The 15,617-nt window shown below is 36.9% G+C and overlaps 1 protein-coding gene across 2 annotated transcripts in view; it reads right to left on the reverse strand.

Moving 5' to 3' along the window:
- Nucleotides 1-772: 772 nt before the first annotated feature.
- Nucleotides 773-15,617, reverse strand: part of LOC121386422 (protein TsetseEP-like) — a 29,827-nt gene continuing 14,982 nt past the window's right edge. For both annotated transcript variants that reach the window (XR_005959650.1, XM_041517309.1), the window contains 2 exons: nucleotides 10,092-10,476; nucleotides 773-1,544 (listed from right to left, as the gene is read on the reverse strand). Coding sequence is in view for 1 of the 2 variants with exons in the window: in XM_041517309.1 (XP_041373243.1) it covers nucleotides 1,454-1,544; nucleotides 10,092-10,476 (476 nt within the window). In the remaining variant the exon portion in view is untranslated. The remainder of the gene's footprint in view (nucleotides 1,545-10,091; nucleotides 10,477-15,617) is intronic.

The raw sequence follows: 15,617 nt of genomic DNA on the forward strand, positions 1-15,617 counted from the left end.
CTGGTAATTATATATTATTTCTGCTCTGTTGTATAACCTTGATGTGATTGATGTGACTTTACATATTTTAATACTGTATTATACCAATATTCTTTAGACAGTGTCTTCGGTCATCTGACCAAGTAAATCGTAGTCTTACTGTTCTATATTTATACGAGTATTTGGTAATATAAAGCTTAGCCAGTCATCCTAGAAGACCTAGGTAAACTGTAGGTTATTGTCTTTATTGTGATAGGTACCAGTATTAATTCTGTATTACAAGGTTATTGAATGAGTAGTTAGGGTTAATTAAAAATTAATCAGTTAGGAATAGTGTTGTAATTCCTTTATTAATTAAGTTCCCCTAGAAGCGTTTCTCAATTATCACACGTGTGGGTGTTGTGTCACGGTGAAGTGATTAGTATATTGTGTAAACTAGACACCTAGAGATTAACTAATTAAGTGATCAGTTCTGGGTTGTTATTATTGTTGTTATTAATTAACTACTGCGGCTGTACATTTGTCAGCGTAGGTTAATACAGATTCCAAAGTGTATTGTGTTTTGTTGTTTTTTCTAGTGAACTAAACGTGCTATAATAATATATACTTTATATAAGATCGTATCTCTGATCAGACCTAGACGAGCCATACTCGGGGACATACCGCCCGTTACAGAGAGATCTAATAGATATACAGTTAGGAGAGATATTTGGACAATCGTGTTTTATTCAGTTACGGGTATTATAGAATCCCCGTGACAGCCACGTACGAACACCAACAAACAAACACAGGATCAGTTCGTTCCCCTAGTGGGTGATCTATTATTTAATTATCACCTTAATCATCGATAGCCAAGAGCAGCCTAATTGACCTGATTCAGGATTCTTTCCTCTTGAAAATACTATTGTCAACGGCAATTTGATTAATCCACACGTGCCTAGTTTTAGAGGTGCATAACCTACTAAATCTTTATGGCGGGACCAAAGAATGTGGTGTGAGAGATCGAGGATTTCGAGTTTTCGAAAGCCGTTACTAGTTTGTATAACAATTCGACCGTCACTTCAGTTTGAGACATTGAAGTTTGAGTTATCGACGATTGACAGTAGAATGAACCACTATGCATTTGACAATCCTAACGGTATATATGAAAAAAAGAGAGGAGAAACCAAAAAAGAACAAAAACACAACAAACAAAGACATCTATAACACACACACACACCCCCCCCCCCCCCCCCCCCCCCCCCCCCGTCTCTCTGCCTCTCTGCACACATACATACACACACACACGCGCGCTCGCATGCACACACACACAGGCCATTGTAAATATAAGCGTGTTTTGCTTCATTTGTTTTTAAACTTTTTTTGTAGACAGGGTTCTTGTTTGGGTCTTCCTCTCCTGTCAGAGTTGTCAAATTACTTTTTTGTTGCCCACTAGTGTTATCATATTTATTTTTATTCTCTTGTAAGTATAGTATTATACAACAGCCACTTCATTTTCCTGTTTTGCGTTCTCGGTGTCGTCCAACATCACTGTATCGTCTGTGGATTTCGCACTGCGTTTCCATCTGTGAAGGAAAAAATTATTAGACAATACATGTGCTGAATGGTAGAATGGACTTTTGTTACAACTAATTAAAATCCTATTGTGTGTGATACGGGGTATGAATGATTACAAAGTACAACTCCCCAATTAAAGCTCTATTCTTAAGCTGTATCCTAATCGGCCGCGAGCGATTATTTTACAAATAATTGATTTCAATTGCCGCATCCTAATCGCACGCGTGCGATGCGACAGTTGTCGCGTCCCACGCGTCCGGTTAGGATACTGCAATTGAAATCAACGATTTTAAATTAATCGCTCCCATCGCTCACGTCCCGTTAGGATACAGTTTAAACGGCCCCGAGCGACGCGAGCGATGCGAGCGATTAGGATACGGCAATGGATATCAATGATTTCTAAAATAGGATACGGTTAGGATACGGCAATGGATATCAATGATTTCTAAAATAATCGCTCGCGGCCGGTTGGAATACAGCTTTATGGTGCATCCTAACCGGCCGCGTGTGACGCGAGAGACGCGAGCGATTTGTTTTAGAAACCACTGATTTCCATTGCCGCATCCTAACTGCACGCGCGCGACGCGACATATTTACATGTCGCGTCGCACGCGTGCGGTTAGGATACGACAATGGATATCAATGATTTCTAAAATAATCGCTCGCGGCCGGTTAAGCTGTATCCTAACCGGACGCGAGCGACGCGGGTGATGCGAGCGATTATTTTTGGAAATCATTGATTTGAATTGTCGTGTCCTGAACCGCACGCGTACGGCGCGACGGATACATATGTCGCGTCGCTCGCGTCCAGTTAGGATGCGTTAATTCAAATCAATGATTTCTAAAATAATCGCTCGCATCACCCACGTCGCTCGCGTCCGGTTAGGATACAGCTTTAGAATACAGCTTTAGGCGGATAAGACGTGTCTGGACCTTTTTTGGATTGAGGCACGTTAACAGAGTTTACGATACGCTAGGCAAACGTTCATTCATTTGTTTCAACTTATTTACGTGCTTATATCCAATTAAGGTTCAAGCACACTGTCCTGGACGCACACCTCAGCTATCTGAGCTGTCTGTCCATGATAGCTGTTAGTTGTTTTTGGTTAGGGAGAGAGAAGAGGTTGTAGTGGCCTTATACCTATCCATTGAGCCCTTATGAACTCGCTCTGACTTAGAGCCGGTACCAGGCTGCGAACCCTGTACCTAGGCGAACTTATGAACGGACGAATGAAATAACAACGAACAGTTAAAAAAGTATATGTTTTGCTTAACGACACCACAAGAGCATATTGATGTATTAATCATTGGCTATTGGATGTCAAACATTTGGTAATATTGACATATAGTTTTAGAGAGGAAACCCGCTACCTTTTTTCCATTAGTAGCAAAGGATCTTTGATATGCAACATCCCACTGACAGGATAGCACATACCACAGCCTTTGATATAGAATGAACGGACGCATGAAATAAGAACGAATAGATGAATCAGACTACAAGATAAAAAAAACTACAAAACAACCAAAAACAGCAAACAGCAAACAACAAACAACAAAAACAAAACAAAACAAACAAAGAAACAAACAAAACAAAACATCCGGGCAAATGGACGTGAGGGGCCTTGAATGCATGGGCGGAACAACATATACGCAATGTACTCAATTGAGTACACAACGTTTCCGCTTTAACGCGATTATTTGTTTGAGTACACTTTCTCTCAGACGTCTAATACTTGAAACACATTTCAAAATTCTATCGTATAACATCGTTTAGCACTAGAAACACCACTACGTTTGAATAAACCCGTGTACTTTTACTATCAACATGTATTATGGACAACTGCCTTGGCACAACAAGTGGCACTACTGCCGTCCTTTTAATATCATTGCCATGCAGTTGATAAAGTGTCCCGTGTGTTATGTTACACAAAGGTCTACTGTCGGAATCGATTTACTGGAAAGTGTGTCTAGAATGTTCAAGATCTTGTGTTTTGCATTCACCACTCTCGTGTATTTACTTAGCTTAGCTTAGCTTAGTAACTGGTTTAACGTGTCCATATACCACTAGGGTTTCGAACACGCCTATCCCGAGTCCGGCCTCCGATAAGATCGAGGGTCTGACTCGGGACAGGGATAGTGTGTATTTACCATTGGTTGATACCCAATAGCCGATGCATGTTTTCGTGCTGGGGTGTCGTTAAACATCAATTATATTGTATTCTATTGTATTCTATTTTATTCTATTCACTACTCTCGTAGAACACCACCCCGATACTGTGGTCACGTGCATCACGGTTTTTCATTTAATTATGGGATATTACACGAGTTTCCATTTCGTATCGACCATGCTTATATCCCAGGTGAAATAATTGTCAGTTGTCACAAGCTTTAGTGAGTGATACTGGATATTATTTCACGAGGAACATACACATGATACGAAATGGTATCCTATTTATTACCCATAATCGATCTTAATTTATGCATATAGCACACATATATAATATAATCAATGATACACTACATCCATCTCTGAAACCAAACTGAAACTCGCTGAATTTAGTTTTGTCGTCACACCAGTTACTTAATTTGTGAAAACACTTTTGCCAAGGAAATCATAATACTTATGCCTTATGAAATGGGTCTCCGTTTTTTGGTATTGGAACAAGTACTCCACAAGACCAACTTTCGGGATAAACCCCAGAATGAAAACAAAATGTTTGAAGAGTTGTAGTAAAACAGGAGTTAACACATTTTTACAATCAATAAATATTTCATAAATTAATCCATCCAGTCCTGTACATTGGTTCCTTTTCAATGAAAATAGTGATATATATATATATATATATATATATATATATATATATATATATATATATATATATATCCTTTCCCGTTATAGGTTCATCAAATTCATTAATTTTAAAAGAAACACTGTTTTCATTTACATCATTCAGAGTAGTATTTCTGGAGTTGCTGCTTCTTAGTTCATGAGTGATAAATAAATACTACCACCCCTCACCCTTAAAGTGAATCAGAAAAAAATTGGGGGTCAAGCTGGTCATTTCTGAGATATGAATACTCTAGTGCCGCAAAGATTTAAGACACCAACAGAAACACCACACAAAACGCTAAGTGATAGCAGATGTAAAGAGCGCTTAAACTTTATTGTCATCGTTGCCCATGATTAATAGCGTCCATAAATCGTCCTGTTTCCCACGCTAGTTGTATTAATATATAGTATTAACTAATGTTGAACAGTTGTGTATTCAGTAGTCTTAGAACCAAAGAGCGCTATAACTTTATTGTCATCGTTGTTCATGATTAATAGAGTACATAAATCACCCTGTTCCCCACGCTGGTTGTATTAATATATAGTATTAACTAAGGTTGAACAATTGTGTATTCAGTAGTCTTAGAACCAAAGAGCGCTATAACTTTATTGTCATCGTTGCCCATGATTAACAGCGTACATAAATCGTCCTGTTTCCCACGCTAGTTGTATTAATATATAGCATTAACTAAGGTTGAACATTTGTGTATTCAGTAGTCTTAGAACCAAAGAGCGCTATAACTTTATTGTCATCGTTGCCCATGATTAATAGCGTACATAAATCGTCCTGTTTCCCACACTAGTTGTATTAATATATAGTATTAACTAAGGTTGAACAATTGTGTATTCAGTAGTCTTAGAACGAAAGAGCGCTATAATTGTATTGTCATCTTTGCCCATGATTAATAGCGTACATAAATTGCCCTGTTCCCCACGCTAGTTGTATTAATATATAGCATTAACTAAGGTTGAACAATTGTGTATTCAGTAGTCTTAGAACTAAAGAGCGCTATAACTTTATTGTCATCGTTGCCCATGATTAATAGCGTACATAACTCGCCCTGGTCCCCACGCTAGTTGTATTAACCACTGGATACTGAGCCCAACCTTCACCCCATCACGGAGGCGGGACGTAGCTCAGTGGTACATCGCTCGCCTGTTGCGCGATCGATCTAGGATCGATCCCTGTCAGTGGACCCATTGGGCTATTTCTCGTTCCAGCCAGTGTTCCACAACTGGTGCAACAAAGGCCGTGGTATGTGCTATCCTGCCTGTGGGATGGTGCATATAAAAGATCCCTTGCTGCTAATCGAAACGAGTAGCCCATGAAATGACGATAGTGGGTTTCTTCTCCTAATATCTGTGTAGTCCTTAACCATATGTATGACCCCATATAACCGTAAATAAAATTGTTTAAATTCTTAGTGAAAACCTAAATTTATTCTGTGCATTCATTAATTTTAGAAAAGCTTTTAACACTACTATATCTCATACGTTTTTATGGTCTAACATATTAAATTATGGAGTAGGAAATATATTTCTAACGATGTTAAAGTCAATGTAAACTCAATTACAAAATTGTGTCAGACTCTTTTCTTATGTTTCAGACTTTATAGACGTATCACTAGGAGTTAAGCAAGGTGAACCTGTATCACCTATATTATTTCTTATATCCGTTGATATGCAGTATAAATTTTCTGATATTGTCGATCCAATTACTAGATGACGTTTGTTTATTTATGTTTATGTACGCAGACGATACGATTTTATTTTCCAAATCGAAAAATGGTTTGCATATATTATTAAATAAGTCGGCAATTTGCTGTTATAAGTGGGGCCTCGAAGTAAATGGAAACAAAATAAAAATATGTGTGTTTCAAAGTCGTAAATCTACCAATGTGCGCGCACCTTGCAAAAAAAAAAGTAAAGTTTGTTTTATTTAACGACGCCGCTAGAGCACATTGATTTTTAATATTATCATCGGCTATTGGACGTCAAACATATGGTCATTCTGACACTGTTTTTAGAGGAAACCCGCTGTCGCCACATAGGCTACTCTTTTTTACGACAGGCAGCAAGGGATCTTTTATTTGCGCTTCCCACAGGCAGGATAGCACAAACCATGGCCTTTGTTGAACCAGTTATGGATCACTGGTCGGTGCAAGTGGTTTACACCTACCCATTGAGCCTTGCGGAGCACTCACTCAGGGTTTGGAGTCGGTATCTCGATTAAAAATCCCATGCCTCGACTGGGATCCGAACCCAGTACCTACCAGCCTGTATACCGATGGCCTGCCACGACGCCACCGAGGCCGGTATGGTGATAATAGTGATTATCATGATGATGATGGTGGTTTTGGTGTTGGTGATGATGATGATGGTTTTGGTGATGATGATGATTGATGATGGTGTTGGTGATGATAAATCACCTTGCACTCTCCCGGAGAGCCGGAGTACTCCGCACAGCAATGGAGTGCTCCGCACAACAATGGAGTACTCCGCACAGCAATGGAGTGCTCCGCACAGCAATGGAGTGCTCCGCACAGCAATGGAGTGCCTGTTGATGCTGCTACTAATAATAACAACAATAAGAAAAGGAAATGAAGAAGGAAATGTTTTATTTCACGACGCACTCAACACATATTTTGTTACGGTTATATAGCGTCGCACATATGGTTAAGGACCACACAGATATTGAGAGAGGAAACCCGCTGTCGCCACTTCATGGGCTACTCTTTTCGATTAAGGGATGGAGGGTTCTTTTATATGCACCATCCCACAAATAGGATAACACATACCATGGCATTTGATATACCAGTCGTGGTGCACTGGCTAGAGTGAGAAATAGCCCAACGGGTCCACCGACGGGGATCGATCCCAGAACGACCGCGCATCAAGCGAACGCTTTACCACTGGGCTACGTCCCGCCCGAACCTAATTGAGGTTTATTATGGCATAGTCAACATGGTCAGTGATGGACTATCATCATCGTCGTCAGGCATCACGATTGCTGCAGCAGCCACTTCCTCAACAGAAGCAGCATTGTTGATGAAGTATCCTCCTGTTCGAAACTCGTTTCTTTCTTTCTCTGTCCAGGATAGAACAGTTGGAAAATGTCCATAAGAGGCGAAATGAGTGCGCTCAATGTATCTTTGGGATTCTGAGGGTGTATTGTCTGTGTCACCACAAAGCATTAAACAGAGACTTCGAGATCAGTTTATGCAAAACGTGTTTGCTGACATCTCAACGTTTCCACGCTTAAGTAACTATTACAAGTTCAAAACTGATTACCGTTATGAAGCATATCTATGTAGTACCTGTTGTACAACGTATAGGATTGCTTTGTTTAAGTTAACGTGTGGTGTGTTAGATGTCAATATTTAGACTTGACACTATTCCCAGGCAACAACGACTATGCACTCTTTGCAACTGATAAAAGACTGAAGATGAATATCACTGTTTACTTGTTAGCCCTTGTTATGTTATCGTGATATTATTACCCCAGCAGGCACTCATAACGGGGAAAATAAAAATCATAATTTCTCACTGAAAAATTATCATGCATTGGTCTAACGAACAATACTATTGGATAATTTGACGCTTACAAACCAATGACCTTGTCGGTACTAAATATGACGTCATTTTTTTTTTTTTTTTGGCAAACGCACACAATGACGTCATGTAGTTTAAAGAGTTTGCATTTACGGCTGTCTGATTTTGGTGTTAAATTTATAACAAAATGTCATTTTAATGCAATTCATTATAGATTTTGTACCAGAATAAAGAGAACTTTTGTTTTTGAAAATTATCTATGAACGTAATTAAATTACAAAGTTATAAAAATACTCAGAACAGTGCGTAAAGTGGCGTATATCGTTTCTATACATGTACGTGCATGTGTGTGTCGAAAATAAAGGCTTTTAGAGAAAAAAATAGCTCCGGTAATAAATAGAATAACAAACTCGGCACCAGTTATTATCAAATTTATGTCCCTCACGAAATAATTTTAATTTGTCACTCGCTAAAGCTCGTGACAACTGAAAATTATTTCACTCGGGACATAAATTTGATAATAACTGGTAACTCGTTTATTATCCTCTATATAGATCACGATTCGTGAAGAAATATTATTGTTTTTGGTCTTCCTATAACAAGTTGGTAAATTTATTAACATCACATATCAAATAACTTTGTATAAGCTGCAATGCACAGACGCAAAACATTACTGTTAATAGTTCCTCCTCTTCTTCTACTCCTACTACTACTACTACTACTACTACTACTACTACTACTACTACTACTACTACTACTACTACTACTACTACAACATTATTACTAGTTCTAACATTACTATTAATTAATCATTAATTTATCTTGCAATGCACAGACGCAAAACGTTACTGTTAATAGTTGTTTTCTCCTCTACTACTACTGCTACTACTGCTACTACTACTACTACTACTACTGCTGCTGCTGCTGCTGCTGCTGCTGCTACTACTACTACTACTACTACTACTACTACTACTACTACTACTACTACTACTACTACTACTACCACTACTACTACGACGACTACTACTACTACATTATTACTACTACTACTACATTACTACTACTACTACTACTACTACTTCTACTACATCATTACTACTTCTAACATTATTATTAATTAATCGTTAATTTATTATGTATATTTTGTTTTGTTTTGTATTTTCTAATTTTTTATATGTAGTTTGGTAGTATATTTTATTTAGATGTAGATTTGTAACACTATTGTATTAACAACCACGCAATGTATTTTGTATGTTTCAGCCAATGGCTGATTTCAGCTTCGGCAGAATAAACAGATCGATTGAATAAATTATAATGCCTGCACCTAAGCCTCTAGTCTGGGGGACTTGGCAACATGATTGGGACGGTGCGGTAGCGAACAAGCTATAGACAGTGCAGGAAGGATGAGGTAGTCTTGTGTCGTACCCGCTTCGGTCATACTTATTTGACCGATTCATTTATCTTGAAGAAGGATCCTCCAGTGTCTTCTGACGGTGCGTCACATTTTGTGTTTTTATTTAAATCTTTAATTTTTATATTGATGTGATTCAACATTTAATGTTTTTCTTTTACCATAGTGTGACACCCAATAGCCGATGTATTTTTCGTGCTGGGATGTCGTTAAACATTCATTCATTCATTCATTTAGTCTGGAGTTCTGGGTTTGGGCCTGGGATAAATAAAAAATGTACATAAATAAGATAACATGAAATAATGAATGAATGAATGAATGTTTAACGACACCCCAGCATGAAAAATACATCGGCTATTGGGTGTCAAACTATGGTAAAATGAAACAACAGTTTCATGATCATCATCAATATAAAAATTCAACAGTTAAATAAAAACACAGTGTAAAGCACTGTGTAAAAATGCAAATATCACAGATATATATATAAATAATTAAAATTTTGAATAAAATTCAGTATCACGTAAAAATTGTAAAATAAGTTCTGGATAACATGAAATAAGACAAAATAATAAAATAAAATATAAAAAAATAAAATAAAATAAAATAAAGATGTATTAACAACCACGCCATGTATTTTGTATGTTTCAGCCAATGGCTGATTTCAGCTTCGGCAGAATAAACAGATTCATTGAATAAAATAAAATACAATAAAATACAATAAAATAAATGATTAGTGTTTGTAAGTTAGTTAATTTAAATTACCTCTTGCGAATTAACAACGCCGCTGGAATGGCAGCAGCCACCACAACTACAACCGCTATTAGTACTACAAATCCTGCACTGAGGCCTCCAGTCTGCTTCTCTGGAGTTGAACCCGTAGTATCTGGCTTTGGAACTTGTGTAGTATCTGGCTTTGGACCTCGTGTAGTATCTGGCTTTGGACCTCGTGTAGTATCTGGCTTTGGAGCTGTAGTAGTATCTGGCTTCGGAGCTGGACTAGGTTCTGGCCATGGAACAGGACTATATTCTGGTCTTGGACCTGGACTAGGTTCTGGCTTCGGAGCTGGACTAGGTTCTGGTTTCGGAGCTGGACTAGGTTCTGGCCATGGAACAGGACTGTATTCTGTGCTTGGAGCAGGACTGGGAACTAGAATACATAATAAAAAGAAACATTGTTCGAACCTATTGTAAATACGAGATGAAAATAATAACAATTATATATATATATATATATATATATATATATATATATATATATATATATATATATATATATATATATATATATATAGGCTATTTCATGTTTTTTTTCGCTTCGCAATTTGTGAAAATATGGTTATCACACATCAGTCGTTGACATAAAAATCGTATTCGGAAAAACACCATGAAATGGTCTATTTATTATATACACATTTCCTAATTTTTGACAATATCTTTCGCTCTTCGGTAATATCTTTCACTTATCCTATCGAAAACACGTAACGTCATGATATATTTCTTCCTATGGAACTTGGCCAGAAAATGTACTTTACCATAGACTTTTAAAAAGAAATTTGATTAAAATTTATCTTTATTAACATTTATTTAACAATACTGCGGTGCATACATACCTGACAAAGCGATCCTCTAAAAACTCCCACAAAAACAAAACGAGTCGAACACCGTTAAATTCTTACACTTACACTTACACTCGATGACACTACATTGTGTCATCATTATTTAGCTTCGTATTCAATTTGTTTTATATATTTTATCATAATTGCACTTCATATCCCGTTTTTATAGGTACACTTGTTTAAATTACATTTTTTATTTTTCAAATACGATCAGATGCATTGGTAATCATCAAATTTAAATACGAAGAACAGAGACAAAGGGAGATAATTTAATCATGCACTTTTACAAAAAAGTAAATACGACTTCTATATTTTCACTGTAGCTAAAATACAGTGAAAATATGATTTTTTTACAGGATATGACTTTTATGGTTTCCGTAGATCTATATATTTCATTGCTATGTATATAATATATATATATATATATAATATATATATATATATATATATATATATATATATATATAGAATACTATACGAGTTTTCGCTAGATATCATTTTTACGAAACGAGTGAACTTCCCAAACGTATCTGACCGAACGAAAGTGAGGTCAGATACGTTTGGGAAGTTCACGAGTTTCGTAAAAATGATATCTAGCGAACGAGTGAACTTCCCAAACGTATCTGACCGAACGAAAGTGAGGTCAGATACGTTTGGGAAGTTCACGAGTTTCGTAAAAATGATATCTAGCGAAAACGAGTGTGGTATTTTATTTATTACCCTCCTTTAAATGACGCAAATTATGAAAAATAAAAAAAAATCAATCAATCAATTTTGTAGCCTATTTCAAGACCGGATGTTGATTTGCATAACTAGCCGGTGCACGACTACGTACCGCCGTATTGAGAAATAGTTCGTTGTACTTCCGCTACTTCTCAGTGACGTTTTCAGGGGAGGTGTAGACGTACTTCCCCATAAATTTCCATCGGGTTTCTTTTTTTTAATTTAAAGAAAGCTGTAAGGTACATGCATCAATATATGTTTATTTTCATATTGGGTGAAAAATGGGTAAAACTAATGCATAATTCCATATTTTAACAAAAGGCCCCCAAGAAACAAATGTTCTCGTTACCCCACTGGTTATGCTAATAATGATGAATTCACAAATCGCAACTGACAATAACAATTTGTTGACCAAAAATCCAACCAATAAGAGAATAACAAGTGTTTTTGCAGTTAAAAACGTGTAGCTTGCAAAAGCAGCTGAGTTCACGGGAAAACTAGTTATAACTTTAAGGTCGACGACAGTCACTTTTCGCGCCCTTGTTTTGGCTTTCTTTGTACACAATAAATATAGCATATCTTACCGTAATTTCACTTGAAATCAATATTTCGTAAAAGGTACAATTTTTCAATCACAGAATTTTCTTCAAACACATTCAGGTGCTTCAGTAATGTTCGAAAAAAAATAAAATCAATAGGAATTTTGCATTGGATTTTTTCTAGCATTCTTAAAACGGAAACGTCATGTACCCAGTTTGTGGTTATTGTAAGGAGGTGCAAAGTGATGTCATTGGAATTCTGACGTCATTCAAATTCAAAATTAGCTATATTATTACAATGCATCGCCACATTAAAATAAAAACTGGTCTACTAACCTTGACCCCTGTTAAATTTCTACAACAAGCAAAAAACGCTGTTTACAGGTCGGTATATTTAACTTTTTCATAATTCTACAAAAAATATTAAGTTTAAGTTTAAAAAAATAAAAAACTACCTTTTGTCAAATATATCATATGATAAAATTAACGTTGGATATGTTTCATTTATTGTGTACGAAGCCAAAACAAGAGTCCAAAAAGTGACTGTCGTAGACCTTAATAATGATGAATTCACAAATCACAACTGACAATAATAATTTGTAGACCAAAAATCCACATAATAAATAAAATGAATATGTTTAATTATTGTTCTATTCATTCTTTTATTTTTATTTTTTATTTAAAAATATTTCTCGCGCGGTCCAGTTTACATGAACTTTTAATGAATGACATTTGTAGTAAAAGTTGTGGATGTTACTGATCTTGACATTAATTATGAATGAAAAAAATAGTCCCGTTATGCTAATAAGGTCGCTGTCCAACCAATTGAAATTGACTCTGTTCCCTGTTGACAAATCAAAATACAATTTGTAATACGCACCTGGTGGTGGGTACGAAATTTGTACGACACCGCTATATCTTCACCAGGAGGGTAATAAATAGATATATATATATACTATGTCAAAAAAGAAACACATAGGTGATAGGGAAAGATGAAAAGTGTTTGATTTTACAAAACATCGAGGTTTTTTGTAGAATGTTGCTGAATGACCATGTTTGTTGATGCACCCTAAATGAAATTTAACGCACGTTGTGGCACATTGTGCTACAGTTGCAGGAAATCGGCGTATGCACGTGAAACTCGGGGGAAAGATTGCGGTAGTGATGGGTATTTAAAGTTGCAATGCTCGCAATGATGCCTCATTTCCATTTCGACGTAGACGAGTTACAAGATGACAAGACTTAGCCTGCAGAATCGAAACATTGACAGATTCGGTGGAGTGAGTGTCATGATGTGGGGAGCCATCTCATACACATGTAGAAGTGAACTTGTGTTCGTACAAGGCAACCTGACAGCTGTACGTTATCGGGATGAAATTCTTCGCCGTCACATGCTTCCCATTTTGGATCGACAAAGAGAACTCTTTCAGCAGGACAATGCCAGCCCGCATACGGCACGTGTAACAGTGGATTTCCTACAGAATGAGAAAATTAATGTGCTGCCATGGCCACCAAGATCGCCAGATCTCAACCCCACTGAACATCTATGGGACGAACTGGACAGACGTGTACGCCAGCGTGACTCGGAGCCTCAGACACTTCCGCAACTGTCACATACTCTGCAGGAAGAATGGGCTAGGATTCCACATGCTCGGATTCAGAGACTCATTCAGTCTATGCCAAGAAGGTGTCGCGCAGTGATTGCTGCTGCTGGTGACCATCCAAGATACTGATTTAAGTGCCCTCGTGCGACGATGTTTGGTGACGAAAACGCCTCCACTGCCGTCAGTCCATAAAAAGCTATATTTATTTATTTGTCCTGTAACTTACCCATGATATCCATGTCATAAGCCCATGTGATAATTTACTTTATTAACCCGGTTAATAATGGTATGCAAATTTACAAGGTCTCTAGGTAATGTGTTGCTGTGGATGGGTCATTTGCTTACAAGCCAACAAGACCCGTGTACCTGAGCGTAACTTTTCAAAGATTTGTTTAAAATGCGTGACGTCAAACTAATCTGTGCTTATCGATTGCGGCGACTTTAGTACTGTGATTTACTAAACAATTAATTAGAATATTATTTTAGAAGTGTTATAGGATAAATAGAATCCGTACTCGTGTTTTTTAATATGTAAAATATCAACCTCGTCTAGTTAATCGGTATTTGTCTCGGCTAAGCCTCGACAAATACCGATTAACATAGACTCGGTTGATATTTTCCATATTAAAAAATACTCGTGACGCGATCCTCTATATATATAGAGGTTATTACCAAAGTGTTTTACGGTATCGTCAATATCATATAGGCCTATTAGGAATAAAAATAGTATTATGCGAGCCTCTGGCGAGCATAATACATTATTTTTATTCCTAATATATGATATTGACGATACCGAAATACACGAGGGTAATAATCTCTTTATCATATAAGCTCAAGCTTAATACAACGTCTTTTTGTAAACTGTACACGCAACTTTAATTCCAGTCCCCCATTACTAGATACTCAAATGACGTAAGAATATGTGGCGCGGTATTTTTGAATGGAAATGATGTGAAACTCGAATGACGTCATTTTGGATGTCCTTACATCAAAATAAAGTTATGCGTAACGTTTTTTGTTTTCTGAACGCTGGACAGCTTTCAGTGTCAAATTGCCATTGAAATGTTTTTATTTGACGACTATGAATGCATACGTCAATCATGGAGTGTCACCAAAGTATGTTTGCTTAAATGTCAATAAACCTAGTGCCGAGACCTCGACTAATTTACATCTAATTTGCAAAGTTATCAAATTCTCAAAGTATGTGACCTAAAAAATATCACATACTTTGATTGTACTAAAAATGTAAGATATTATATGATACATATATATATTGGTGTTGTTTGATAAAAATTAATTCTAGCAAACATCAAACTTTTGCAAATAAACAAATAAACCATCAACAACATTTGAAATAGTATATTTACCACTCTCAACTACCCATCTCCCCCCCCCCCCCCCCCCCCCCCCCCCCCCCCCCACACACACACATAACAATGATTGTGTTTTGCATCGCTGGGTATTGCAGTATCTTTATTTAGAATTATTCACCTTTAACAAATATTAGCTATTACATTACAATAGTTTTCTTTTTCTTTTTTTCTTCTACTTTTTCTTCTTCTTCGACTGCTCAAACAGGGACACTTCTTCTTTATCTACTTCTTTGAATGCTGAAACAGGTGCCCTAGTAATAGCCAAGACAAATGTGGCTGTACACTGCGGGTATGAGTCTGAATAGTCTCTGATTCAGGTTTTCATCTGAATGTCAAATTGTTTTGTTTGTTGTTGTTGTTGTTTTGTTTTGTTTGGGGGTTTGTTTGTTTTTGTTTTTGTTGTTGTTGTTTTTGTTTTTTTGGGGAGGTGGGT

The sequence above is a fragment of the Gigantopelta aegis genome, chromosome 12, assembly GCF_016097555.1.
Source record: "Gigantopelta aegis isolate Gae_Host chromosome 12, Gae_host_genome, whole genome shotgun sequence".
In the NCBI taxonomy this organism is placed as follows: Eukaryota; Metazoa; Mollusca; class Gastropoda; order Neomphalida; family Peltospiridae; genus Gigantopelta; species Gigantopelta aegis.